General features: G+C 37.9%; 4 protein-coding genes and 1 long non-coding RNA gene across 6 annotated transcripts; 4 read left to right on the forward strand and 1 right to left on the reverse strand.

Moving 5' to 3' along the window:
• Nucleotides 1–1,558: 1,558 nt before the first annotated feature.
• Nucleotides 1,559–26,190, forward strand: LOC148722488 (uncharacterized). Its single transcript, XR_015992355.1, has 4 exons — nt 1,559–1,641; nt 2,187–2,308; nt 18,912–25,339; nt 25,639–26,190. It is a non-coding gene; the product is annotated as an uncharacterized LOC148722488 (long non-coding RNA).
• LOC111346184 (uncharacterized) lies at nt 5,056–7,613 on the reverse strand. 2 transcript variants are annotated; one of them, XM_022953489.2, is made up of 4 exons: nt 6,659–7,613; nt 6,323–6,432; nt 5,709–5,878; nt 5,056–5,432 (listed from the first exon to the last, which is right to left on the reverse strand). In XM_022953489.2, the coding sequence occupies exons 1-4, from the start codon at nt 7,484–7,486 to the stop codon at nt 5,335–5,337; spliced, it is 1,206 nt and encodes a 401-aa protein (XP_022809224.2). In that variant the 5' UTR covers nt 7,487–7,613; the 3' UTR covers nt 5,056–5,334. The 2 variants fall into 2 exon arrangements, with proteins under 2 accessions (XP_022809224.2, XP_088591715.1); XM_088735589.1 differs by lacking the exon at nt 6,323–6,432 and having other exon boundaries at nt 6,659–7,611.
• Nucleotides 9,080–10,352, forward strand: LOC148722489 (uncharacterized). Its single transcript, XM_088735590.1, has one exon. It carries the CDS (start codon nt 9,294–9,296, stop codon nt 10,335–10,337), a length of 1,044 nt encoding a protein of 347 aa, XP_088591716.1. The 5' UTR covers nt 9,080–9,293; the 3' UTR covers nt 10,338–10,352.
• On the forward strand, nt 11,894–14,297 carry LOC111343942 (uncharacterized). Its single transcript, XM_088735588.1, has one exon. The coding sequence runs from the start codon at nt 11,894–11,896 to the stop codon at nt 13,637–13,639; it is 1,746 nt and encodes a 581-aa protein (XP_088591714.1). The 3' UTR covers nt 13,640–14,297.
• On the forward strand, nt 15,267–18,129 carry LOC111343943 (sodium/potassium/calcium exchanger 3). The gene has a single exon (XM_022951146.2). It carries the CDS (start codon nt 15,406–15,408, stop codon nt 16,954–16,956), a length of 1,551 nt encoding a protein of 516 aa, XP_022806881.2. The 5' UTR covers nt 15,267–15,405; the 3' UTR covers nt 16,957–18,129.
• Nucleotides 26,191–27,406: the final 1,216 nt, after the last annotated feature.

Raw genomic sequence — 27,406 nt, forward strand, 5'->3', positions numbered from 1 at the left:
TAATTACGTTCGTCGCTTACCGCCCGCGGAATACCGGCACTAACTCCCTGCTCGTTAAAATCAGTCAGCGGGTCTCTCAGAGTATCCTGAAGGGTAATTACTGCTTTTGAAAGTTATTAAAAGATGGCGCATTCAGTTCATTTACTTAAACTGTTTCGGTACTACTTGTTTTTACATGGGCGTGGGACAAAGGAAAATTCCGTGCCTTGCCCCAAAGAGGACTCGAACTCTGTCTCGTCGATTTTAACCATCGAATGCTCTCCTACAGAGCTGGAGGGAGCTCAGTGGTGAGCTGGATCCTAACTAGGTTCATTGCGGATACTAAAGCGGAGGTCTTATATAAAGAAATTCTGTTGCTTTTGTGAATGTTCTTTAACTGTGGTTAATTTTTATGGCTGAGCTGATTTGGAAGATGCCTGACAATAGGTAACAAGAATTTTCGATATTTACTCAGATCGTCGTTTCTGAAACGAAAAATGTACTCTAACACTCATGCGTAATGTTTCCGAGCATTGACTTATCGACTGGGCTCAACAAGTTCTTATTAACCCATCGATTCCCCAGCAAAGTGTTTATACAATTATCCTACTTCTACTTAAGAGAATTGCAGTTTTCCAGCCACCAGAATTGAAGCTGGACTGAAACACATAACCAGAGTTTTAGATTTTGGAATTAAAAAGGAAGGAAAATAGTATTCGACAACGAAGTTAGCGATCTCAGAACTAAACACCAACAGTATTCACCAACGAAGTTGGCGATCTCATGACTTAACGCTAAAATTATTCAACCAAAAACTTCAAGAAAGAAAGAAACAAACAAACAACAGAATGCCAAGGCAGGAAACCTTACACTGGTTCAATGAATATATAAAGTTCATATATTTTGAACTGCGGTTGTAGATACGTATGATGCACGATCCTCGCAGTAGAGAGCGCATATATTCATTGTATCTGATTTATCATCACGGGTTTATTACGAATCAACTTAACAACCTGCTCCCAGTTGGCTTGTTAGCTCAATTGGTAGAGCGCTGCACTAGTATCGCAGAGGTCAGTGGTTCGAATCCGGTACAGGCCTGACTATTTTTTTTTTCAGGTCTGATTTTCGCTATTGCATAAATAGCGCTCTCTACTGCGAGGATCGTGCATCATACGCACAAACCTAACACTTTGGTGTCAAGAGTATTTAATGAGTTGTGGGCTGCAATTTCAACCTATCAATTCTTCCGAATATTGTGTTTACACAAGTCTTCTTATTCTAATTGAGAGGATTGCCATGATTTATCATTTTATGAACCCCACCTTATGAACCCCATTTTATGAAGGGAAATATTTTCAACACATTTTTGTTATCATTTCAGTTGAGGAACAACTAAATGAATGCTGTCCTTACGGAAATTGTGGCCCGTTTGATCGGGACCGCCCGCGGGACACCTCGATTGTGCGGGAAGAGTGGAATGAAGGGTGTGTACTTCTTTCACGCTGGATACTAGAGGAAATTCAACACTGCGCAAGCGTGGAATTATGCTCGGGGTTCCACCAACATTACGGCACAATGGACTTTACTTACTCCTCTGTTAAGGTCACGAACGAACTTTGCACGTCCCAGTCAAAGTTAGAAAAATTGTCTGTATTGAACGTGGTGAATGTCATAGTGGTAAACTGAGAGGGTTGCATTTAAGACAATGCGTTTTAAATCCATTGAGATCCTCCCTTGTCAGTCTCTAGGTGTACTTTTGCCGTTGTGTATTTAAGTAATACTGAGACTGCATGTTCTATCTGTTTACTGGTGGGATATCAATTAGTTGATCAATTTCTCCCAACTAACCTGATAGGAATTGTATGGAAAACAGTAAGGAGAATTGCCACTGAGATCTTGGGAGTGAAAAAGATCAAAGTTGTTGTGTCTTACTGCAGAAAAGTGACACCAATCCTTGGTTAAAACGGCCGACCGAACTTTAATAATCACTACCTAAACTACAGTTACACAATATATCACAACCTCAATATGCATGCAACTTAGCTATATATGTTTACTCTCTGGGACCTCTCATGTCATGTATCTTACACCTAGTGATGGTTCCTATTATTTAAATCCTAATTCATTAACACTATAACATTAATCAAATCCTAGTTCATTAACACTATAACAAAAGAATTACATATCCGTTTTGTTTCCTTTTACAGGAGCTTCGCGAACTTGTTGGACTCTATCACGACGTTCAGCTTCTCTGTCTTGAGTTGCACGTGAAACGGTTTGTCGGTGAAAGGCTGCTGCCTTTATTGGAAAAGATAGATCCATTGGACAGGTGAGACAAAAACTAAAAGTCAAAACATCATTTTCATTTACATCAAATATCGATGTAAATATTTCGATAAAGTTTGCTTCAAAAGACAAGATAATTCAATTGAAACGTAGTACTAGTTAAATGAGATTACGGCTTCAAGTTCTAACAAAGGTCGAAGAGAGACAACGAAGTTATCGATTTGTGTGGTTTAGATCATTGTCATATTCCGACCACCAAGCACTTTTTAGAAAACTAAGAGAATCCGTACGTTTGTACAGTGCGCAAAGTTTAAATCTCAAAACCGGTAAAAAACGCCATACATGTTTATTTTTCGTTCAGATCACTACTTAAAATGTCTTTTGTGATTGATGGATTTTATACTGAGAAAAATAGACAGATAGATAGGTAAATGAATAAAGTGAATGAAACATAAATAGATAAATAGATGTATAGTACGGCTTTTAGCAGGGAGGTGTTCGGTAAACATGGGCATGAAAAGTGCCGTGAGCTGGATAACGGTTTCGAAAGATTTGGGCCCGGCCTTTCATCCGTGAAATATAAGCTCGTTGAATAATAAAACAGTTAACCAAAAAAGTTGAAATGACCTTCATTTCAGTCCAATACGACTTTGAAATCAATCTTTTTCTTTTTTTTTTCCTTACCTTTTTTTTTCTCAGTGAATTCCTTCGTGTGTATCGTGTGGTTCATGGTCTTCTTTGTGGAGGTGTATGGTGGCCGAGAACTGCCAATAGAAAAATCCGCATTTTTGAAAGAAAATTGTTTTCTTTTTTATTTTGATTTACATTTTTTTTTTTATTTTTCAATTTATTTTTTTATTTTTAAAATAGAGTGAAAGTAAAATAAAATAAAACCAAAGTAAAATAAAATAAAACCAAAGTAAAATAAAATAAAACCAAAGTAAAATAAAATAAAACCAAAGTAAAATAAAATAAAACCAAAGTAAAATAAAATAAAACCAAAGTAAAATAAAATGAAATTATTCGACCCAGCCGAGAGCTGCCACTACCAGCATGCATTGCGTGCGTTACTGTCACACGCTCGAGTTCATCATGGCCGATGCATGGAAGAGGCTCAATGAAAAAGTTAAAGCAAAGCGTACCAAAAAAAACCAGCCCAAGGACCATCGAAGGAAAGATGAACTGACAGTTCAACGTTTGTCAGCAGAAGTTTCTGGAAAGGCCCAAAAGTATACAAGGATTGGGCCAAGAGAGTTTGTTCTCTTCGACGAAACGGAGGAATTGACCATTGGTAATATCAAGAGCGCTTGTGAGAGGCATTTTCTACAAAAAATCGGAAAGAATCTCGTATGTGATATCTTAGCAGGAGAACAGGGCCCATCGTGCAAGACTCTTGCCCAAATACCGGACTTAAAGGTTGTATACGCCCGCTTCATTCCAGATCCAGCTGATGAAGGCGATGTCAACAGCACCCAGAATTCCACGAGAAAGAGGAAGGACGCAACTGGAGAGTCCTCGACTTATACCGAATTTAATCCTCCGCCGTCAAAATCAAGGTCAAGCCCCAGTAAACTTATGCATTCGAGACAGAAATTACCCACACAAGCAGCGGGCACAAAAAGTACGTATTACCCTCGAAGTTTATCAATTTCTGACATGATCAAACTTGGCAAAATCAGCACAAATAACGCCACTACTATTGTGAGAATTTTCAGATTCGATATGGAAGTTTTGTCGTGGTCCAAAGTTCCAACCACTGTCGAGTTCTATGAGGATAAAGAGGCAATCGGAACTGGTGGATTCCGTAAAGCATTCAAAGCAACATCCAAACGTCCAGAATTTGTTGCGACAACGTGGGTGATAAAGCACTATCTACCAAGTGCTTTAAAGTGCATCTCGGATACCGGTCAAACTATCGAGCAACACAACCGCAAGGTTGTTCAGATGCATCTCCTAGCTAGGAATTTTGCTTCGCAACTTGAGGCAGAAATCAAGGAGGAAAGCGAGGTTTTTGGAACTGCATTTAGATATAGAAAGATCTTTCATGGAGAAACAGACGAGGGGGAGTATGTTACAGTCGAAGAATTTATCCCTGGCCAGTTTAAGAAGTACGTAAACAACACTGGCCAAACCTGTGTCGATCCTACAGATGAGATGGCCCAGAAGGCAGAGTGTTTGACACACTTCACGTATGAGAGATCAAAGAAAAAACTTATGCTAGTTGACATCCAGGGAAGTGGATATGACTTATTTGACCCAGAAATTGCTTCTACAGATTTACTGGACGAGGGTGACAAGCAATACCTGTATTGTACTGGAAATCTTTCCAAAGTAGCAATTTCAACATTTGTGAAAGAGCACACTTGTAGTTTGTTCTGTAACTTGCTTGGCCTACCAGCAATAGAAAATTAAGGGGCAACTCAAGCTGCTATAAAATTGTGAACATTGAGACATTGTTGACAAAACTTGATACACTGTTTACAAAATAGCTAGTTCACATAAAATCCCATGGTTACATATCATAATTTACGGGGCAGTCATAATTTGTTTCCAGGGGTGGGCTGCAGGATTGTGATATTAACCAACCTTGTTGTTGCTGAATTCACCCTCAAGCAGATATGTTTTCATGTACCCCAATTTAGGACACCAAAACACCTGCTCTTGTTAATGTTTCTCCTCAACCCACCATGTGAGGATTGATGGTTAAAATTTGTATTATTTGTATTAGTAAGGTGCATAGTTTTTCTTGCTTCTGCTGCCCTTTCGATGTTACTGTTATTGCCATCAGTGTTATTGTTCGTTCCAGTTTATTTCCACAAAGGTTATGGATATCATGTTCAGATACATTATCATTCGATGAATTTGTTGTTTATGGCTGCACAAAGTTCATAGTAACAAAATGGAGGATGTGGGAGAAAACATGCTGCTTTCACTATAAAAATAGAGTCAAGGGCATAACACCATGGATAAACAGTGGAGTTATTACAAAGAAAAATTTCTCTTTAGGAAAAGAAATGCTTCCTTGCAATCAGCAGGTTTCAAATGGTCAGTGTCAATGATTCGTTCACACTATGCTCTGAACTCAGGGGCGAGAAAGTCATCATCAACAGTAAGGATGCCTGACTGGACAGCAGCTTCTTTTAGTTGATCATCAGTTACTTGAAGACCTGCACATTGCCAATAGAAAACAATCTTAGCATTCATCATCTAGTGTGACTGGCAGTGTCAGCACCACATTAGGTTTTTAAAGATATGCGACTTTCAGGCCCAAGGATTTTAGCAACAAATAATTTCCTTCTGGGCAATAAAATTATGCCTTGAAATTTCTACAAATAAATTATCATTGGTTGATTGTTGAAGCATTATAACTATGCCATAGTTCACTTTGAATAAAACAGAAATATCCCAAAACCAGTTTTGACAAAACCTTATAATTTTTTTACCGCATTCTTCAAGCCCATATTTCTGAGGAAAACTGTAAATATGGTTTGGGACCCCATCTGGTAAAACTGTGTCCTTCTGGGCTCTGATCCTGTGGGAATTCCACACCATCTCCTTGAATGTATCTAGCTCTCTCTGAACCACAGGAACCATAATAAAAGAAAGAAGCTTCCTATGTAGGAAAACAAAATAAGCAAAGGTAACAAACACGTTGGTGTATAGGTAGTTTCAATTACAATATATAAGCCAGCAAGTTTTTTTTTTTTTTTGGGGGGGGGGGGGGGTTCCCTAACTAAAATTTTTCCTGGGCCCCCTCAACCATATCTATTTGACTCGAGTATATATAAGCTTTAGGGGGAGGGGATGTGTTATTGCATTCATACAGAAATTAATTAATTTGCTATAAAAAATGTATGTATATTAACTTTAGGCAAAATAATGTTTATGTTGATTGAGCTTTCAATCACCCACGTGCCATGCCCTAGCAAAACTGCAACATATTCTAAAACAATAACTCAATGTCACTTTTGGAGTTTAAAAACAAACCTTGAAATGAATAGCCTGTGTATGTGTGCGTGTGGGCGGAGGTGGAGGGGGGAGACTTGCCCATTCTCACCTGTCAATATCATCATGTGGGTCATAATGCCCTTGATCTTTAAGCCATCTTAACTGACTTTTGAAAAAATTTTCCATTCTTTCGTGTAATTCTTTCCACCATCTTTCGATCTAGAGGAAAACGTTTTTTTAAATGACATTTTGTGAAATGTGCATTTGCCGGAAATCAGATGATAGGGTGGATTAAAATATTACTTGTTACTGAGGAAATGATTAAATAACAAACAACAATAATACTTTTCCTGGCACTCAAATAAAGTCACCGAAAGACTCGTTGACTAATTTGGCACACTCACATAATATAATTAGACAGCACTTGAGAGATGAGCTTACTTACTTGGTTTGAAGTTGATGGACCATACAAAATTGTGTCTGCAGGATCCACAACGTCAGTGTGATGTCTACGAAGAAAGGCATGAATTGTGGCCATGGTGCCTGTTTCTGTACCTTTGTCGATTCTGATCATTGCAGGAATTACCTTGGTCTCCATTATATGCTCCAAGTACCAACGACCAATCAATTGCGGGTCACAGTTCTTATTCCAAACTCGCAACCATAGCAGCTTTCTGCTGGCTGTATCTAAGCAGCCATAAATAGCAATCGGAAAAGTGGAATTTTGGAAACCCATTAATTTATCATGACCGTCCAGGGAGTGGACCCAGTTTGGTCCTTTCGAAGAGAAGTTTCCTTTCTTTCGCCTTGCCTTCTTAGCTCCAACGCCTCCGCGAGCAGCAAGTCCATCGGGGTAAAGATCAGACATCACATCGTAAACTTGATCTCGCGTAACTAACAAGTCATATTTTTGTCTTATTTTCTTGTGCATGCTTCTATATCCCAATAGCTTTCCTGGTCCTTCCAATTCCTTTTTAACAGCCTCTTTAACATCTTCAACCGAAACAGTGTCATCCCTGTAATAAACTTCGAAATGGCGTAAACGTCTGTCGAGTGTTCGGATACTCCAGGCGTATTGAGGAAAGTCTCTCCGTAAAAAATCGATCGCTTCTTCGCGTTTGAGGCCTTGTTTGACATACTTCTGCAGTGCACCTTTAAGGGGATCGTCTTCTTTCCACGATGAAACCCTGCTATCCGCCATTTTCGAGAACAGCCCGGGAGAACAGTCCCTATATTCCCGCCATTTTGGATCTTTACGATGCACGCAATGCATGCTGGTAGTGGCAGCTCTCGGCTGGGTCGAATAATTTCATTTTATTTTACTTTGGTTTTATTTTATTTTACTTTGGTTTTATTTTATTTTACTTTGGTTTTATTTTATTTTATTTTTATTTCAATTGATTTTACTTTCACTCTATTTTTAAAAATAAAAAAATAAATTGAAAAATAAAAAAAAATGTAAATCAAAATAAAAAAGAAAACAATTTTCTTTCAAAAATGCGGATTTTTCTATTGGCAGTTCTCGGCCACCATAGAGGTGGCAAAGTTTTTCCAGTCATGGTCCTCGATCATATCTGATGGGCTTAAGCTAACTTTCATTCAACATTTCTCTTCGCAGCAAATCCGGATAACTGCTCGTCTGGGAGTATCGCACGCTCGTCTTGGGCTATCTCACAAGCGGCGAGATAGCCAGGGCCGAGTCTGTGACTTTTCTGTGGCTATATTCTTGATAAATAACTTCATCGACAGGTTGATAGTTCCATTCGCGACCTGTACTTTGTAGAGGATCGTAGCAAAAAGACTCCGCTGTAAATTTAGGTTCTTCTAGGTTGTAATGCTCTGTCACGTACTCGCGTTAAACTGTACACAATATGACCAAAGACCTCAATCAGTGTGTTGCTATTCATGGCGCTCTTGTTCGATAGACAATGATCAGAAAGGCAGAACTCTATCACTCTTGAATAAGCTGTTCCTTTCCTTTCGTAACCTTTTGTGTTCTTTGTGGATTTTACGGTTTCGAGCCTGTTGGAGTAAGAGCAAGGTTCTGAATTAGACTAAACAAGACAAGATCAAAGAACAAGTTGTTATGCTGCATCGATGGTCTAGTGAAACACCATTTATGATCAACTATAAGTAGATAAAGGGAGAAAAACCTTGAAATACAACGGGCCGTAAGGACTTGACTGAACTTGGCGATGATGTGGGAACATGCAGAAGGGTGTAGAATGACTGCAAAACCCTTTTAGCCAGCTGAAAAGCATCCTGATGTGAATGATGTGGGAACATGTAAAGGGGTGTTATGCACTTGTTAAGAGCGTGGAACAAAGGAAAATATAACCGTTCTGCGAGATTTCAAAACCCCCAAACAACCAAGCATGAAGTACATGTTTGAGATGTATATTTTGAATTGGTCCTTAGGTATTGAAACTTGTTGGCCTTGTGTGCAGTAATTTCCTTCTGACGTAAAGCAGTATCAAACCTGATACAACAGTAGATAGTTTCAAACCCGATGATAAATATTATAATCAGATACAACGAAATATATAAAGTTCATATATTTTGAACTGCGGTATTAGATACGTATGATGCACGATCCTCGCAGTAGATAGCGCTATTTAAGCAATAGCGAAAATCAGACCTGAAAAAGATCAGGCCACTGATCACTGACCTGTGCGATACTAGTGCAGCGCTCTACCACTTGAGCTAACAAGCCAACTGGGAGCAGGCCGTTAAGTTGATTCGTAATAAACCCGTGAAAGTGATAAATCAGATACAAAGAAATATATAAAGTTCATATATTTTGAACTGCGGTATTAGATACGTATGATGCACGATCCTCGCAGTAGATAGCGCTATTTAAGCATTAAGAAGCCTAAGGAATATTTTTAAATATCTTTTAAGTACCTTCTTGTTATCTACTCCCCCAATTTAGAAATATATATTTTCGATCTTGTCGATTTCCCTCATCAAAAAAGCCAGGCTGAGGCTTAAATCGTACAGATTATGATTCATATGAAATAGTGTTACTAAGACATTTATGAGTTCACCTTGTTTGAACTTTTATCTTAATTACCACTTAGATGTACCTGGATGACCACTTCAACATAAAATCCACGGAGTGTGAATGCCCAAAGGGAAAATTCAAATGCAGTCACGCGGCTGCTCTTTTTATAAACGGGATTCTCAACTTAAGCCGCACAGATATTGAATGTCAGTGGAGGAAAAAGAAGTCTAATACCTCCCTGTCTTTACAGGCAGTCGAAGAACTGTTCCCTCTGCCAAAGAATTATGTGGCGATTACTCGATTTCCCAACACAGAAGATCGTCAGGCACTATATGGAAGCTTTAAGGCATATGGGAGGTTCACTGGTCTTTGCTGGCTCATGAGCCCAGAGCCTGCTCCCCAAGCCAAATCGCCTGTGCCAACAATTGAAGAAATCATCTACTCAGAGGAGTTTATCCAAACAAGAGGTGCACAGCAACAATTCGACTGTTTGGTTCGGAAAGCCAAACTCACAGAAGCAGATATCCTGTTAGTAAGTCAGATAACTGTGGGCCAACGAGACAAGCCAGCCTGGCATCTTGCAAGAAGGGGACGGCTTACAGCAAGCAATTTTGGATCCGTTCTGCATGCCAAAAGAGTGACCCCTTCACTTCTCAAACGGCTCCTTGGAGAGTATGACATATCAAGAGTTAAGGCAGTACAATGGGGGGTAAACAACGGGGCAGAAGCGATTAAGGCATTTACCAATTTAACTGCAAAAACTGTACAGGAAACTGGGTTATGGCTGGATGGCTCTGGGATTCTTGGTGCTTCCCCAGATGGAATTGTGGATGAAGACTCTGTTTTGGAGGTCAAGTGTCCCTACACCGAAAGGAATATGACAATGGAAGAGGCAGTGAATACCTCCCCCAATTTCTGCTTGAAAAAAACTGAAAGTGGTCAGTATGCTTTAAAGGAAGAACATGTCTACTGGCATCAGGTCCAAGGGGAGATACATTTTGCTCAAAGGAAGTTTTGCTATTTTGTTGTGTGGACATCTAAAGATGTAGTTGTTTTGAAAATAGCAAAGGATGAAGGCTGGAGTGGAAATATTTCTAAGCTAACTCAGTTTTATTTCTAACACCTCTTCCCAAAGGTTGTAGAGAGACGATTATAGATTTACAGATCTATTACTGCATGTAATTATTTTTTAAGAAATAATAATTTTCAGGAATCATTAGGAGCCCTTTGGTGTTTAGTCTTCACTGATGGCATGTTGTTGTGGAATTTCTTGAGATAGGGAGGCCTTTCAGATGGAGAGTATTGGGAGCTCAGGTTTACTTTTAAGTTCACTCTAGTAACTTTACGAAATTAACACAGATCTTCAAATCCCAACAGGGCTCTCCTGGTTTACTCAAACTAACTTTAGAAACCTCTGCTTGAAATATTTGCACACATGTTACAGTTTTTGCACTTCATTGTTTTACAGTTGAGCTGTACTGCTCTGTTGTAGTGAACTGTTCAACAATGATAGCAGATTTACTTTTTGAATAAAACAAACAGATCAACATGTATTTTACAAAGTATTCAATTTTCCTTATATGAAAAATAATTAGTTCATTAATCAAATTCATATCCTTTACAGCCCTCTTTGATCAGTGGAAACTGCAGATTAACAAGTGAAGCACAGAGTTGAAATATGATATCTGCATGACAACGTAAATATGAGGGAATAAAAGTTAAAATCTTGAAATCTTTGAGCCTAGCATTTGCCCTCTCAACATGAATTCTGCATTTTGCTATAACTTTTGTTGCCCTTGCTTCACTCTCAGTGAATGTACCATTGTTTAAAAAAGGTGGTATATTTACTGAAACACCATTTGGTACAAGATCCTGTATAACAAAACCTTTGTCTGCTAAGACCATATCTCCAGCAGTAAGGTGATTTAAAAATCCCGATTTCTGCACAATTGCTTTGTCAGATATTGACCCTGGATAAAGTTTGCTGACATAAGTAATAACACCATTTGGCACTACACCCACAATAACCTTGAAGGAATGCATTCCCCTATAATTTGAATAGATAGCATTCTGCTGGCTCATAAGCCCAGGTGTGGCAATCTCTATATCTGTACAATTGATTTCCATCATTGAGTCAAATGTTGGCTCGTGGCTTCTAGGGAACTGATTTTGAAGTTGGAGTACAAGAAAAAGGAGTCTAAAAATCGGTAAGATTTATATAAGCTTAAACAGTTTCATATCAAAGATGGCGACGCCACAACCGCAATAAATTGCGTAAGCATACTTTTCTCCTGGACAGAAAAAGTATTGAAATAAAACTCTTACTAACCTCAGTAGGAGAATCCATCTTCTGTATTCCTTCAGCTTTTTTTCCTTGCTAGGGAATCCGAAGAAGCTACACTTGTGACTTTCCGAGTGATGGTTGCAATCAGGCGCAAAGCAGTGCACCATTTTCATCATTTCGATCGCCTTCGTTTCTCAGTTTTAGATTTATGTGACCTACAGCGTTAATAACAATGTAACTGAACCTTATTCTAAGCTTCTTTGAACCGTTCCAAACGATGATTACACACTTGACCTGAGCAACGCATAGGTTATCAGCAGGACGCGCTCGATTGTTTAGAACAGAAATTTTAGCCCCATGGCAACGTGACGTCACACTTTAGGACTCTATTCATGATTACCCAGTTGGAACTGAAAGATTCTTTCGAAGAATCTTTCGATTTCCAAATTTATATTGTTGTCAATCGAACAGTCCCCCATCGCAGCAGAGGCCGGATTTTCAACTTCTTTTTTAGCTTGTCTCAAATGTCTAGCAGTACTTTCATAGCTGAGGCATTTGGCAATATCGTGTTCAGTTTCACTCGAGGTGTAACAGAGCATTTTAACCCAGAGGAACCTGAAATTACGGCGCAGAATTTTACTCCTCTACTAAACAATGGACGCGAGTGGTTTCACCAAACTGTCGATGAGGTCATTTATCAGCAATACAGCTACAGAGAAGCCACGACTCAGGACTATCTGCCTTCCACTGATATCCAAGCAAGGCTTTTCGACGCCTCTTCAATAGAGAACCTAGAAGGATTAGACAATCAGACAGAAGAAGATGAAGCAATGGCTTGGAAGCGACTCAGGCCGTCCGTTGCTCTTTCAGTTTGTCAATCAATGTACATTGGAGCTTTGATTTCCCTTTTAACAGCTACCTTTGTAGGTTCTGCGTTCATACTGACATCGTACATATGTTATGAGACTGTAAACAACTGCCAGTTCTACCCAAAGAATTTAATTCCAATAAGAGTACAGTGGATGAGATCGCTCTCGGATATCATTGCCTGTGCCTTCCTTTACATTTGGTTCTTGGTCTACTTGCTATTTCTTTTCCGCCCTTATCAGTTAAAAGGAGTGAAAAGAAAACTTTTTTTAGTTTGTTGTGTGACGTACTGCTTGGATTCATTTTACCGATTGGGTCTTCAAGTGCTGAATGTATCTCATTCCAGTCTATCTTCAGTACAGAAAATTCCTATAAATATTTTGTTCGTCACGAACGATTGCGTCCAGGCCTATTTATTGACTAAACATTTTCGCCTAACAACGAATAAACGACGGCTCGTTTTCTTCCTTCAACTGATAGTACCTGCTTATTTTTGTTTATTTCTTGCCATTCCTGTGGCATCGTTGGTTTATCCGGCATACAATAAACAAAACGACGAAGGGAAATTACTGATCGCCCTATTTTCTCCTCTCATTGGAGTCGTACTCAAAGTCATCTCACGAGTCTTTGTTCAGCGGTTATACAATATTACCCATCCGGGATACTCGTATGTCTTGCTGGCGCCGTTGTATTGCGCCTCAGCGGTTATGTTCCGCGTTTTACAAGCGGAACTAGATAGTTTGAAGTCCATCGTTATACTTGGGATCATTCACGGCGCTGCAGAGGTCATGGAAAGAAGCACCATGGTTGCAATTGATCATCTCTCTCATACGGTCTTGAAAAGAGGACCATCTCCTTGGGGAAGCTTTCGCACTCCTCGCCGTGAGAGGCTGATGGCTGATGTCGTCATCATGAGCATGTTATATGAATCTATTGCTATAGTGTCTGTAAACGGCGTTTTGTACTTGTATCAAATGATTTATTTGAAAAACGAAACCTTTGTTAACTTACTAAAGTATTTTGCCATTTTCACTTCTGTTCCACTGGTCATCGAGTGTTTTTTCATCACCCTGTCGATTATGATCGCGACACGCTATCAGAATATGCCTATTATGGCAATATGGAAAAGACGATGGAAAAGACATATTGTTCTAGCAATTATTACATCAGTATCGATAGCTAATTGGGCCAGCACGAACCTTTTAGGGGTTGTTCATCAGCGCTTTGCTGAAGATTCGACAAATCAGCCTTGTAAAATGCCGTTTACTTAAGTTGACACATGATTACTTCCTTAGCTTCTTCAAAGTAGCGTACTTTGTAGGATATTTTGTAGATACATTTGTTGTTCTTATTGTTGTTTTTTTTGTTTTGTTTTTGTTTTTGCCGCTATTTTTATATTCTTGACTGTATGCTACTTGAACTAGTTATGTCAAAAGCTTCATGTTTGAAAACATAAAGCGAAATGGGCAAATCTTTGAGTTCGGTCATCCAGTAAAGGAAAAGGTTATCTACTTGTCATGATATTTGATTGGGTCTTCATGTAAAACCGTGATAATGACTGCCACGCCGTTTAAGTCAGCCAAAAGAGGTTTCAAAATAATTTTTGAGAATAATGTCAATCCAACTAGAGGATTGGAGCTTCTTGTCGCTAAATATTGGCACGTACCGTTCCTTAAGGAGTGGTTTTTGTCCAAATTTACCCCTCAAACAGGATGTCTATTTTACCCGTTTGGATCTGAAATAGGGTTGATTTCCACATTACCTGGACGCGGTGTCATGAATGGTGAATAGAGAACAACGAGCAGAAATTGTTGATGTTATTTAGCAACAGAAATTGTGACTTATTAAGCAAAACGCTGTGAAATTTTTGCTTATGTATTATTTTGCACACGTTCTCATCCTACCAATTAAAAGCAGCCGTTATACATGTTGTATTGTCACTTAAAATTAGCTTGCAGTGATGGCGAGTTAACGTTAATAAGATGCGCACGATCGTTTATTCAACCGGCCATATTAACTGATTTGGAGTTAGAGTCGAGGATAGGAGTGCTCCTTATTTATTCACAGTCGCCCATCCCCTTGGTACAAATTTCTTTCCCCCCAGCCTTGTGAATTTGTTTCAGTTATAGTGGAAACTCCATTCAGAATACATCGTCAGGATTTATGGAGACGAGGAAACTTATCTAATCAGGGGTTCAAGTTGAATAAAAAAAAAAAAAAATAGATGCAAAGGCTCTAGCAGTGTATAGTATTTTTCAGTCAGGACTAGGCGGTGGTATACCTCGAATGGACTTTTAAGTTGAGTGATTGGAATCGTTCAGTTGATTAACTGTACCTGTACGTAACGTTAAGATAGTCAATTATCATTTTTATACGCAAGAACACAGAAAAAAAAAGAATTAAGAGGTTTGAAAAACACAAACATGGTAACAATGAGATGATTAAAGATTAATGTTTATGAATTTCAATATAAAGAGAGGCTTCTTGTTTTCGAATGATAAATTTGAAAGCTCTGGAAGGATAGCCGAGGATAAAGCGGGACGGACGGAGTCCGAACTGTACAGTAAAAACCCAAAAATGACTTCTTACTTCCGCCAGGAGAAAACAAGAGGAAATAATCTAAATATTAGGGAAGATGTAAAATTTTTCCATTTATGCCTTTTTGGAATGCATTTAACACAGTTGCATTACAAAAATCAGCGGAGCCTAACCAAGAATTTCGCGTAATGTTACGTCATGATAACATTTGTCATATAGTATTTCTTATTAATTAATGTATCGCATACGTTTCATATGACTGTAAAATCATTGTATCTTTTACGATAATCACTGAGTTTCATTTTTAAACGAACTTTTTACGTAAAAGATTCGGCAACTGACTTAAGTTAAAGGAACTTTTTCCGAAGCATCTGCGTGACGTGTTATTATGGTATAGTTGGAGATTGACTACATTGAGCATTACTGAGCGTTACTGGGCACTAGCATCAGTAAACATGAAAATTTTCGGTTTCCCTCCGTAATCGATTTCCGTGTCGAAATGAAGCGGGGAAAAAACTTCTTAACTCGATTTGCAATTTTAGTTATGTTTGCTTGTTTCATGTACCCAAGTTTACTTTATAAGTCAATAACATCGTCTACAAGGGACGAAATCAGTTCAGAACACCGGGGCTCCGCTCGGGTGATCCGTTCGGTTGAATTTGATGAGACCGAAACAACTGGAAGAGTGCAATTAGAAGCAACTTCGACATCGCCACAAAATTGCGTCAAACCCTCCATAGACGACTTTCCAAACGATTTTATGACCCAGTATCAGCGACAGAAGCAAGGTGGTGTTGTAATTCATTTTCTACTGGCCATTTATATGTTTGGAGCGCTGGCCTCGGTATGCGACGATTATTTCGTACCCTCGCTGGAACAGATCACGAACAAGCTTCACATGGACTCTGATGTTGCTGGTGCGACTTTTATGGCAGCTGGAAGCTCTGCCCCTGAACTGTTCACCTCGATAATCGGTGTTTTTATTACCAAGAGCGACATCGGCCTTGGAACGATAGTCGGGTCTGCAGTTTTTAATATCTTATTTATTGTGGCCGTGTGTGGTTTGTTTGCCGGCACCGTCCTGCGATTGACTCCTTGGCCTCTGCTACGTGATTCATTCTGTTATCTGTTGAGTATTGCCGCTCTTATTGCGATCTCATACGACCAAAATGTCTACTGGTATGAAGCAATAGTGCTGGTGATTATGTACCTGCTGTATGTTATTATCATGTACTTTGACAAAACCCTTGAAAAGTGTTTTGAGAGATGGACGGGGATGGTCAAAGTGACCACAGATGTTGCGGGAAAGAAGAGACGCGGAGATGAACAAAGATCACTACTGAAAGAAGAGGACGAACATGAGGAAACTGCTTCGGCCGCTGGAGAACAAGAAGAGGTCATGATCGTCAACGAGAATGATGATTCTCCATTTACAGTGCCTCCAGGCCTGTTTGCCCGCGTTCTTTGGATCCTTGCGTTACCAGTCACATGTTTGTTTTACGTGACGATACCTGACTGTCGCAAGGAACGGTGGGAACAGTGGTATCTGGTCTCATTCTTTTTATCGGTGATGTGGATTGCCATACTCTCCTATATTTTAGTTTGGATGGTGTCAATCATCGGCTTCACCCTGGGTATACCAGATGTCATCATGGGCCTGACATTCCTGGCTGCAGGTAGCAGTGTACCAGATGGTATATCGAGCCTGATTGTTGCTCGCCAAGGAGATGGTGACATGGCTGTCTCTAACACAATAGGTAGCAATGTGTTTGACATTTTACTCTGCCTTGGACTACCTTGGTTGCTGAAGACTACAGCAGTGGACCTTGGAGGCTATGTTGTTGTGTTAAGTGGCAGTATTATTTACACGTCCATTTCTCTCTTTGGAACTGTGTTTGTCACAATCTTTTTAGTAGTGGCAAACAAATGGTATTTGAATAAGTGCCTGGGAATGGCTTTTTTGTTGCTATATATATTGTTCATCACAGTTGCAACTCTTTTTGAGCTTAATCTCTTTGGGAACTATAACATGCCAACCTGTAAGACATAAGAATTACAGATATTACAGCATTTCTATCACAAAAGTATACATAATCCTTTTTCTGGATTAATTGTGATGGAAATAGATTTTTAAATCTAAAACTCTTTTTAAAAGTTTTAACATGAAAATCTATTCATTGAAGCATTTTGTTGTCAAGTTATTGAAAGATCAGTAGAGAGACCAGAGAAAAAAGGAGATTCCAAATATTTGTACTGTTTTTCAAAGTTGAAAAAACTCTTCCAAAATATTTCAATTTTGAAAATTTACCTCTGTGGAATCCTGTTAAAAAAACATACGTACCCGTTACAAAGAGAGAATGAGAAATTTACCTTTCCCCATGACATGTAAATATAACTTCATTTTGTTTTTTCTGGCATTAACTTTTTTACTTTCAAAACCTAATTATCAAGATTTTTAGATCACCTGGAATGGAATGATGTAGGATCCAGTGTGTAGATATTTCCTGGAAGTCCATACACAACAAAACTCAATAGTTGTTATAGCCATTCAGGTTCTGGAAGTATGGTCATCATGATAGTGTGGTTAGCAAATGAGGATGTTGAATTAAGGAAACCACAGTACTTCTATCTTAATAACATGTTTAAATTTTTTTGATTTGGATTTCTTTTTGGAGTTTTCCCAATAGGTATGATTAATTGGATGGTAAAGGGCCTTGAGGCCAACTGAGGAGATTGTAATTTTTTTATTTTTACTCAATTAGGAGATTGATTTTAGACAATTATTTTCTTTTTTTAATTTGCAATTTAGTAAATTTCAAAGGGGAACATGCGATGTAATGTTTCATTCAAGGCTTTATATTTGGGCCCAAAACCTCCTTCCTCCCCTCCGAAAAAGAAAAATAAATAGATGTAAACCTTGGATTCAACATTACACACAAATGCTTACAGACCATCAAAACTTATAATGTATCCCCACTGTAAGAGTATTGTCCAAACAAATATTTCATATTTAGAATTGTTATGAAATATGAACTTGTAGCGATGAGAAAGACAGCAGCACCTTTTTAAATGTATATGTTATGAAGAGCTATATGTGGTCTTCAGGGATATATAATCAAATGTTGATAAATCAAATACATACTTATTAAATCTTACCAAATCAGTTGAGACAGAATAAATGTTAAAGTATGCCATCACATGTGGCAAATTTTGGTTTGTCTGAGTTTGTGAAATGTTGTTTTGCATTTGATTTTGATCATTTGAAGCAACAGCAGGCGACTGGGTTTTATTTTTTCATCTTGCCTTATCTGTGTAACCCTTGCCCCTTCCAACCTTTGCTGGCCCTTGAGTTTCCTTGCCAAGGAACATGATTTTTAAAATATATCTGTGTATATCACCTGAAGTCTATTGATAGAGAAATTTATATCATGAATCAGAGCTTACTGGCCGGACCAGTCAATTCCTATGAAAACAATTGAGCCATTGTAGAATGTCATTCTCATTAAGCAAGCAAGGTCAGTCAGTTGTAATTATTGTCAAGAGGCGCAAGGCTGGCGAGAGCATGAAGAAGAGAGGACATCACAATGATAACAAATGCAAGATGCAAAGAAAGAACAAGAAATGGTACCTTTGAGAGCAAGGAAAGCAGGACATACCAGTAAGAGCAAAAACCATTAACACCTGTCTATCATCAACCCTTTAGCTCCGATATCAATATGTATATTCTCGACACTGTTCTCCATATGTTTCTTATTTTACTTATTGAGAGAATTTTTTCAAACAACAAGACATCATTTTTGGTGATCATTTCATTTATTCTCATGATCTGTACATTGAATCAGGCAGTGATATTGTCAGGAGAAGTTAGATGTTGGTCACTATTGGGGCTTAAAGGGTCAATCAGCAAAGTATGGAAAAAGGGGATCAGAGACAGATTAATTAAGACTGGGTTACACTAGGTTTCTGATACTTGTTGTGGCAAATTCTCATTTTCTCTACTCATAGGTAAATGAAGGTGAGCCCGCAGTGATCTGGTTATCTGGGCTACACATCCCAGAGTCTTACTTGACAGTCCTTGTGCAAGCCACCTGTCGGTCCACACTGTACACCACAGTGTCCACCACAGTTACTAAATACAGGACTGCAGAGGAGGTCTCAGAGAGGGCACATTCTGGCCGTTTTAAGAGTATACTATACTTGGAAGGTGCCTCTCGGGACCTAGAAGCAGGGTGCTTAAGGAGACCCAAACTGAAGGTTCTTGTTGAGAAGCTCCCTGCCTTGAAAGGGATCCCAATTGAGGGACACAGGATCAAATTACAGGTAGATATGAATGTTCCCCTGTGCGTAGTTGTCTTTGAACTGATAATTAAGTGAATGTTCATCCTCCTTTAAAGGGTTTGTGTCTTTTTTTTTTTTTTAGCGGTGTAAGCTACAGTAGTAACCTAAGAAATTATTAAACTTCACTACTCGGACGACACTCGCGCGCGCTTTTAATGAAAAACAAATCTCCGTATGAGGGCTGCACGCGATGGTGCGAACTGTACCGTAAAAAGCCCTGCGACCCAGTGTGCGGCCCTGCAGGGGAATGGAAAAACAAAGGAAGAAAGGGAAAGAGCAGTGGTCAAATGATGAAATGTTTTTTGGCTAATTTTGGTTTATCGTTTTGACGTGTTCAACCACTCAGCCCACAAGTACATATTTCTTTCAAAGTTTATTGTTTGATTCAGTTGATATTTCATTCAAGGGGGACCCTTCTGAGAAAGGGTGTGTTCCCTGATCAGAGGTGCTCCTTTGATGCTAATTCCAGAAAAAGAATTAAGGACCAAACTTTGTGTTTCTAGAGTAGAGATATCCCCTGAAGAGAGCTTCTCCAAAAGATGTTGCTTCATTTTAATTGTTGTGCCATTCTGAGTCTGTAGTTTTCTGCTGAAGGGCGAAGGTTTAAATGCTGACCTGGCCACTCATGAACACATTCCTTACTGGCATCTGCAAGATGTTTGCCTTACACTCAACTCCGATTGAAAAGCTCCTCGTGTTGAACTGAGAAACACCGCACTGTGTCTTAAATTTGTTTTAATTTCGTGTGTTTTCCAGGGTGGCGAAACGGTAGTATGCCTGATCTTTTATTCTTTTCCAGGTGGTTTAGGTCGCGGTGTAGTTTTAAGGAGCTTACGTCACTAAGCCCAGTATTAAGCTTAAACAATTTAGTGTTAGTGAATGTACTTTTGTAAATAGTACAACAGTTCACACGATCATACCGTTACTCGTGATGTCATTCTCCAAGTTGGAGTTTTTCTTGCATGAAAAAACAAATAAGAATAAAAATAAACTGAAAAATAAATAGTGGTATGAAGAGTGTACTTTATGACGTTTTGCATAATAATAATAATAATAATAATAATAATAATAATAATAATAATATTAAGTAGCACTCTGAACATTGCAAGAACATTTAAACTGGTTACAGCGTAAGAATTTTAATGACGTTATGATTTGGTTTTTATGCACAGGATTTTATGGACATTTTAAGTTTAGGATATTTTAAGAACCGAACAGTAAATCACGAACATTTGAAAAAAAAAAAAAAAACATCTTAGTATTGGGTCAATTGACACTTTTATCGTTTTATATTGATCATTTATATTTAAGTAGTATTAGATATTATTATAGTTAACAGTCCTGTCATGCAGATAGGTTACGAATTTTCGCCCTATCTTGCTTAGCTCACTAGCATCCAAACGTGTATACTGCATAATAATAATAATAAACAGTCTTTAAGGAGGAAGCGCCCGTCACGTCATACGTGGTTTTCAGGGAGGTCCTCCGTTAAAATAAAAAGTATTAAAAGCTAAAATAAGAAATACAATTGTCACAGATCTAAAATGGCGTATATCTAAAGTTTTATCCATCATTTAAACTATTTATCCATTAAGAATCTTGTAAGGTTTTCCTTAAAAATTGTGTATGGCATTGGCCTTCTTAAAAATACTGGGAGGGACATCCATTCATTTATAAAACGGAAGTAGGACACCCTCTTTCCGCATTCCGTTTTAGGTTTAGGCAATCTAGGTAAGTAGCCATTTCTAGTGTTGTAGCCATGTGAACTTCTCAATGTCGATTTAAAACTTTCAAAATGTTGCGGAATGTCTCCTTTGATTGCATTCTCTACGGTGGTACAACGATGAAATAGACGTCTTCCAGCCAGAGGGAGCCAATTCAGTCACTTCAGAGCTTCTGAAGAAGACATCTTGCCTAATTTAATTTTCTTCACAAATATATTAACTTATTTTTGCCTTTGAAAAAAAAGGCTTTCACATCTGTTTTCCTGTGTTATCTTTGATATGCAGTAGGTAAGATATTTCGCCGCGCAAATTCATGCCTGGAATAGGGAGAAGGGGTTCTAGTTTATGGTAATTACTATATGAAATAAACTTCACTCTAGACTGCGGACAATGGATGATGAAATGTGGTTCTCACATGCCAACTCCAATTCGAGAATTTTTAGGGCATTAAGTAACTTAGGGAGCGAGGCAGTTTGTCCCGTTTCCAAGTGAACTCGCAACTCATTTGATGATGGCGGCCAACTGCTGCTTGATAGAGACAGGGAGAAGCCTAATCGAAGCCTGAATTTTTTTGGCCTTACTATCTTTATTTTCTTTACCGATAGTACACTTCTGGGTAAAAATTCGCTCGTGACACTTACCAACAACCTGTTTTCCCCTTACTGCCCTTCATTTTCAGCCGTTTTCACTGTTTTGTAATCGATTCCAGAAAGCTATTTGGAAGCATTGGTCAAAAGATCAGGCTCTAAGGAACATAATGGTATCCTGGCTTTTTATCCATTTGTACCGTAAGAAAATTCCAGTTCTGTGATAGATTAATACTCCACCCTCTACTTTTTTGTGCTTACTTGAAATAGCCTCAAAAGAATCATTGTCAAGGATTTGTCACTATGTCTTCAACCAGGAAATCGATATTCATCTCTTCTACAAATTTTCAGGAAAATCTCTTCGCCAGGTTCAGCGCCACCTCAAATGCTGAAAAAACTAAATGTGTGAGCCAGTCAGTGAAATGAATTTGCTCATTTTTCCCTTTAGATTTTCGAAGACGATATATGTAAGTAAGCTTACGTTTCTGTTAGTCGAGATCTCTGTCCATTAAAAACGCTCGAACGATAACAGATTCCAGTACAACAGTATTCTATGGAGCTAGTTATTGTTTCTGTGAAACTATAGCGCCATTTTTTTTCTTGTGATTGTTTTACTTCCAAATTTAAACATAGAGCGGTTTTGAACTGAGTATCCTTATGGCAAAATCTTTTCTCAAGGAAATGCCTTCCAGCGGTTAATTTTGACCATCGAACACGAAACGCGAAGTGCGGGAAAAAGACTGGGAGGTGGTTGAATCTGATTGGTGGATTAAGTACCTTGCGTCAAGATTGTTTAAGCTAATAATCAGATAAAGTTAATCAGCCGAAGTGTTTCCTGTCACTTCATGCACAACTGTTGTGAGTTTGAAATAAAATCGCTCAGTAATTTGCATTTAAAAGAAGAAATATGTTCCCGCTGGAAACTGAAATATTCATTTGAATAAATCACAGCAAATTAACATCTGAATATTCATCCTCTATCGACAACTAACGAGCATGGTGGACGAGTTCACAACTTTCGAGCGGTTTTTTAGTGGTTTTTCTTCGGCGACGACAGCTCCTTAGTCAGGCTTGTGGACCTAATATTAAGTTCAAGATTTGCACAAGAGAAAGTGGACTTAGGGTTTAAAAAAAGTCAGTCTTGGAACGGTGAACGCGAACACGTGGACCTGGGAAAGTCAAAGCTTTGTTCATTGGGAAATACAGCAGAGGCTCGAAAGGTAACTAATATGAATGTAGAAACGAAACATTTTTCGATAAATGGTCAGTACATTTTACAATTGACTGATATTCTTCGTTGGTGGAAGTTACTTTTGGTTTGATAAGGGGACATAATAATTCGAATTCATTGATGATTTTGGGAGGGGGGGATCGCAAAATGTTTGGAGACCATTCCCTTTGGCTTTTATGAATAGGGAGGCTGAGGTCACTCTAAATTTAAGTCAATTAAGTTAAAACGCTAGAAGCAGAAAGTTGCAGTAGTTGTATAATAACTTCATCATAGATTGATTGTGTTTCTTTATTTTTTGCCACATGATAAGTTTATGATCAAGCTTATACCTGCCCCTCCTCCCTCCCTCCCTCCCTACCCCGGTCAAAATCGATGTTAAAAGGCCAAGTTTTTTCGTCTCGTTCCGTAAAAACGCCAGAAAAAAAAAATAACGTAGGCAATATTTTAGAACAATGTTTGATCTCATGCAAGAGCCTTTGAAACAGTCCCTCCCCTAGTCAAAATCGATGTTAAAAGGCCAAGTTTTTTTCGTCTCGGTCCGTAAAAACGCCAGAAAAAAAAAAAACGTAGGCAATATCTAGAACAATGTTTGATCTCATACAAGAGCCTTTGAAACAGTTGAGGGCCTCGCTGAAAACAGCTATGGCGAGCTGGGCTCCCTCTTTAAATATTTTTTAATAATAGTAATTGCAGTCGCCGTTAGTTTCTTTATATACCTACATGTTGCTAGGAATACATTCTTCTATCAAGCGCAATCCAGGAAAGTTTACCGCGTTTTTAATATTTTCCCATTCAGCTTTTTTTTAACCTTTTCAGTAATCGTTTGACCTAGTGAAACGAAATTTATGTTAAGCCCAAGAAAAGCAACAGCAAAAAATATACGCGCAGTGATTCAAATGATGGAATCTTCCCAATCATGTGAGGCGTTAATTATCGCCCAAATAATCGTCTTTTCCAAAGTGTTTTTGAAATTTTTAAGTTTTGTTTTCTCATCAAACTTTACCGTGAACGCCTTACGGGGTTTCAATAATCAACGCCTTAAATTGTTGCTCAGGAACGTCTGGACGAAAATGTAGGGGGGCTAGTCCCTTCTCGGAAAACCAAAAAGCGTCGACAAAATATAGAAATGTCATGAAGTTCATTTCCTGCTACAAACTCATTAAAATTCTCTTCTCGCTTTCATATGAAAAGGAAAACATTCTCTTGGCCAGCCGTGTTAAATCTTCAGCTGACAAGTAAAAAATATTGAATTCCTAGTTCGTTTTGGAAGGATATTAACGAGTTAAAGATTCGAACTGTATAGCCAGAAATTCATCAGAAATTTTCAGAGGCTCACGATGGTTTTGTCAATTTCGAAACCGATTCTTTAACATCTGTCTCTTAAGAGTGATTAGCATCTAATTTCTCTATACCTTGTCACCTCTGAATGAAAAATTAAGGTCACGAGAATTAAGGAAATGATCACCAACCAAAGGAGCTCGTGATTATTAAACAAATTCTCCTTGTCAGCACTTTAAGAAATGTATAGAGAACAGTATGGAGAATATACATACTGATGTTAAAGTGTTAAGTTTGAAAGTATCCCTCGAGATTAAGTGTAAAAAGGCTATCCAAGTACTTGTTCATGTGTTTTGGGTATTTTTATAACATGTTAGTTTAACATGGCAACATCAAGGCCCCTTAGAAACATCTTTAATTTTATTTTTTTTGTGCTTGTACCAAAAAGGGCACGGTATCCCTTATTTTCATTTATGAATTGCACGGAGCGCATCAATATTTATCATCTGAGAAATTTTGTGCATACGATTGAGAGCCACCTTACATTGACAACAGTTTTAAGGAAACAGACGATTCACCAAAGAAGTGGTCTTTCAAATTAATAAAACTATTCTGAGCCACCTGGGATTGGCAGTGAAATGTTTTTTTTTCATACCGTGGAATTACCGCAGAGGGAAAACAATTGGAGTCATTTGGCTGTATGAAAAGGATTCAATCGACGGGTTCCACGATTATCTATGGTCAATATTCATTATGAAACACATAAGCTGGTTTTCGTATAGTTTCATGGCAATCTTCACGGTACTGAATTCACTGATTTCAAAAAGATTTTTTGAAATTTCAATTCTGTACTCTGATAACAAAACACTAAAAGATTCATTATTAAAATTTATTGACACCTTGAAAGTTTGTAAAACATATAATTTGCATTTTCAGATACTTTTGGGTGAGAATGGTGGGTCTTTCATATACGTCAAGATTCATTTTGCAAAAATCGCAAGGCTACTATAAAACTTACAGTTATAACGGATTTTCGAGGAAAGTTGGGCCAAGATATGTAGCTGGATGAATCAAACTTACGAAAGAAGATATTTGGATTTGTCTCATGGCGTAAAAAAAAAAAAAAAAAAAAAAAGCAAGGAAACAACGCTATCTCTAGTTATGAGGAATATTATAATAGAATTATTTCTGTTTGTTGTCAGACAAAGAAATTTCAACAACCTTCTAAAAGTAGAATATTCCTTCCAACTGGGCTACAGTAGTCTGCATGTACAGGTTACATATTTTTTATCTTCTAAAATTCAACCTATTGATGTGGGTTTGTAGACGCAACCAGTGAATGTGCCACAATGCACAGCTTCTATGGACTTGCGTTTTATATCATATTGAGCAATATGCAGGGAAATTAAAGTAAAGTAGTGTTGAAATTTGCGAATTTTACTTTGTCATTATGATAAAATTCCGGCTTAATCACATCGGAATTCCTTTGCTAGATTATTTGAATGTTAACCTTATTCTGTGTGATACAGAAGTTGATTGTTTTTGTGTGGTTTTTTTTTTTTTTTTTTTTGTAGATTGTTGGATAACAGAAGTCAACCGAATCATTTTCAAACACCTTCGCTTGATGATCTTTCAAGACAAAATAGAAGCTTAAAGCAAAAAATAAATCTTTACTTCAATCTGGCCCTACTTCAAGTTTAAAGCTAAGTTCGTTTCTTCTAGGTTCTTTTTTCTCGCATGGATTGTAATCACAGTTGAAACAAGTAGATGTTGCCCAAAACAATTGCTGAGATTCTGTCTGCAGCTTGAAGAATTTTTCAACACAAAATTCGCTCAGTTACTGTTCGTCAATTTTTTCCCTTGGTAACATTCGTTTAAAATTCTTATTTTCCCGCTAAAAACTTACAAAAATACGGGCGCTTAAAATACGCATGCGCATGCATTTTAGAAGCTCTGTAACATCCGATTAGCATGGCGTAATTTTCCCGCCAATAACTTACAGGTGCCCTAAATACGCATGCGCCGATTTTTTTTTTTTTATCAAGTGTGCTTGAGACTTCATCTCTTATTACTATTATATTTCTGCACTTGTTGTTAATTAATAAAAGTCAATAGACTCAACAATCTCACAGTCTCTTGTGTGATCTTTATTTTATTTCATACAATCATCAGTAATACAAGTGTTTTGTCTTACAATTCTTTAATTAGTCGAGTAATTTCCCATTAAATAATCAAACAGGTGTCAAGAAAATTCGTTTAAATATATAAATATATTTTTAAATATGACTTTTGGCGGGAAAATTTGGATTAATTTGCACAGAGTTTTCCCTGAGAACATTTTCGACAAAAAATTCAAAATGGCTTCCCTTAAATTTTCCGCCAAAATATATGTAAACATCACCTTTTACAAAAAAATGTTCGTACAAAAATTTCGAAATACCCCTTTGATCTAATTTCATAGAGTATTTTTTGGAGGAATAGCTCTCTCACCGAAGTATTTTTCATTTTAAATTTGCTTGCGTATGGTGATAAACACATTCCTACTCTAACGATAAGCAACATAGCAAGCTAACTTTCCTTGCGTCTCGCATATTGGTACGGTTGGTTTCAAATTTCTAATTTTCTTACAATGATCAGAAAATATGTAAGCTTGCCATGTTGCTACTTGCAAGACCTTTTTCAGCCATTTAATTCACTGTTTTTCTTGGACAGGACGAATTTGACGTAAACTGGCTGATATTTCGAACCAAAAAAACGTTTATCGACAATCAAAATAACAATGAAACGCTTTGTACTCTTTGGGCCAGGTTAAACAGTGTTTCCTTTTTGAAAAAATTATCAGATAATTGCCTGGCTCCAGGTATTATTTTTAAGTTATTTCCACAAGATTTTAGTTGAATCAAATTTTATTTCTCAGCGATTCAGATTTTAATCTCCAAAATATCTTACTCTCTAGTGTTACAAAATTGTCGGTTGAAGAGGTCTTTGTACGTAAAAAATTATAAAACCAAATGGCTGGTTCAAAGTAGAGGATTATCAAATAAATTGTCCAATTATTTAAAAGCTCTGAACTTTAAAGTTCGCCGTTAAAATACAGTATCAACCAAACTGGAATAGGTAACTAAAACTGTCGTTTACCAGAAGCTTCTACGCGACAAACATAACTGAAAGTGGCTTCAAAATTCCTCTTTCGCTTGAGTTTGACAGGAAATTTAGTCGCCGTATAATTGGTGTAGTTACTGAGGGCATTCAGACAAGAAAAATCTATCTTAACAGCGTGTTCAGGAGGAAGTCTGTTTGATTTTTTGATGCGGTTTTTGTTAATTGTTTATGCGCTCGAAA

The sequence above is a fragment of the Stylophora pistillata genome, chromosome 10, assembly GCF_964205215.1.
Source record: "Stylophora pistillata chromosome 10, jaStyPist1.2, whole genome shotgun sequence".
NCBI classification, from domain to species: Eukaryota; Metazoa; Cnidaria; class Anthozoa; order Scleractinia; family Pocilloporidae; genus Stylophora; species Stylophora pistillata.

What these genes read in the sequence shown, in the direction of transcription:
- LOC148722489 (XM_088735590.1), top strand. Translation starts at nt 9,294, where the DNA reads ATGTACCTGGATGACCACTTCAACATAAAATCCACGGAGTGTGAATGC.
- LOC111343942 (XM_088735588.1), top strand. Translation starts at nt 11,894, where the DNA reads ATGATTACCCAGTTGGAACTGAAAGATTCTTTCGAAGAATCTTTCGAT.
- LOC111343943 (XM_022951146.2), top strand. Translation starts at nt 15,406, where the DNA reads ATGAAGCGGGGAAAAAACTTCTTAACTCGATTTGCAATTTTAGTTATG.
- LOC111346184 (XM_022953489.2), bottom strand. Translation starts at nt 7,486, where the DNA reads ATGCATTGCGTGCATCGTAAAGATCCAAAATGGCGGGAATATAGGGAC. An exon ending in GTCCATCAACTTCAAACCAA is followed by an intron (nt 6,433 to 6,658) that starts GTAAGTAAGCTC and finishes GTTTTCCTCTAG; the next exon opens with ATCGAAAGATGGTGGAAAGA. An exon ending in ATATGGGCTTGAAGAATGCG is followed by an intron (nt 5,433 to 5,708) that starts GTAAAAAAATTA and finishes GGCAATGTGCAG; the next exon opens with GTCTTCAAGTAACTGATGAT.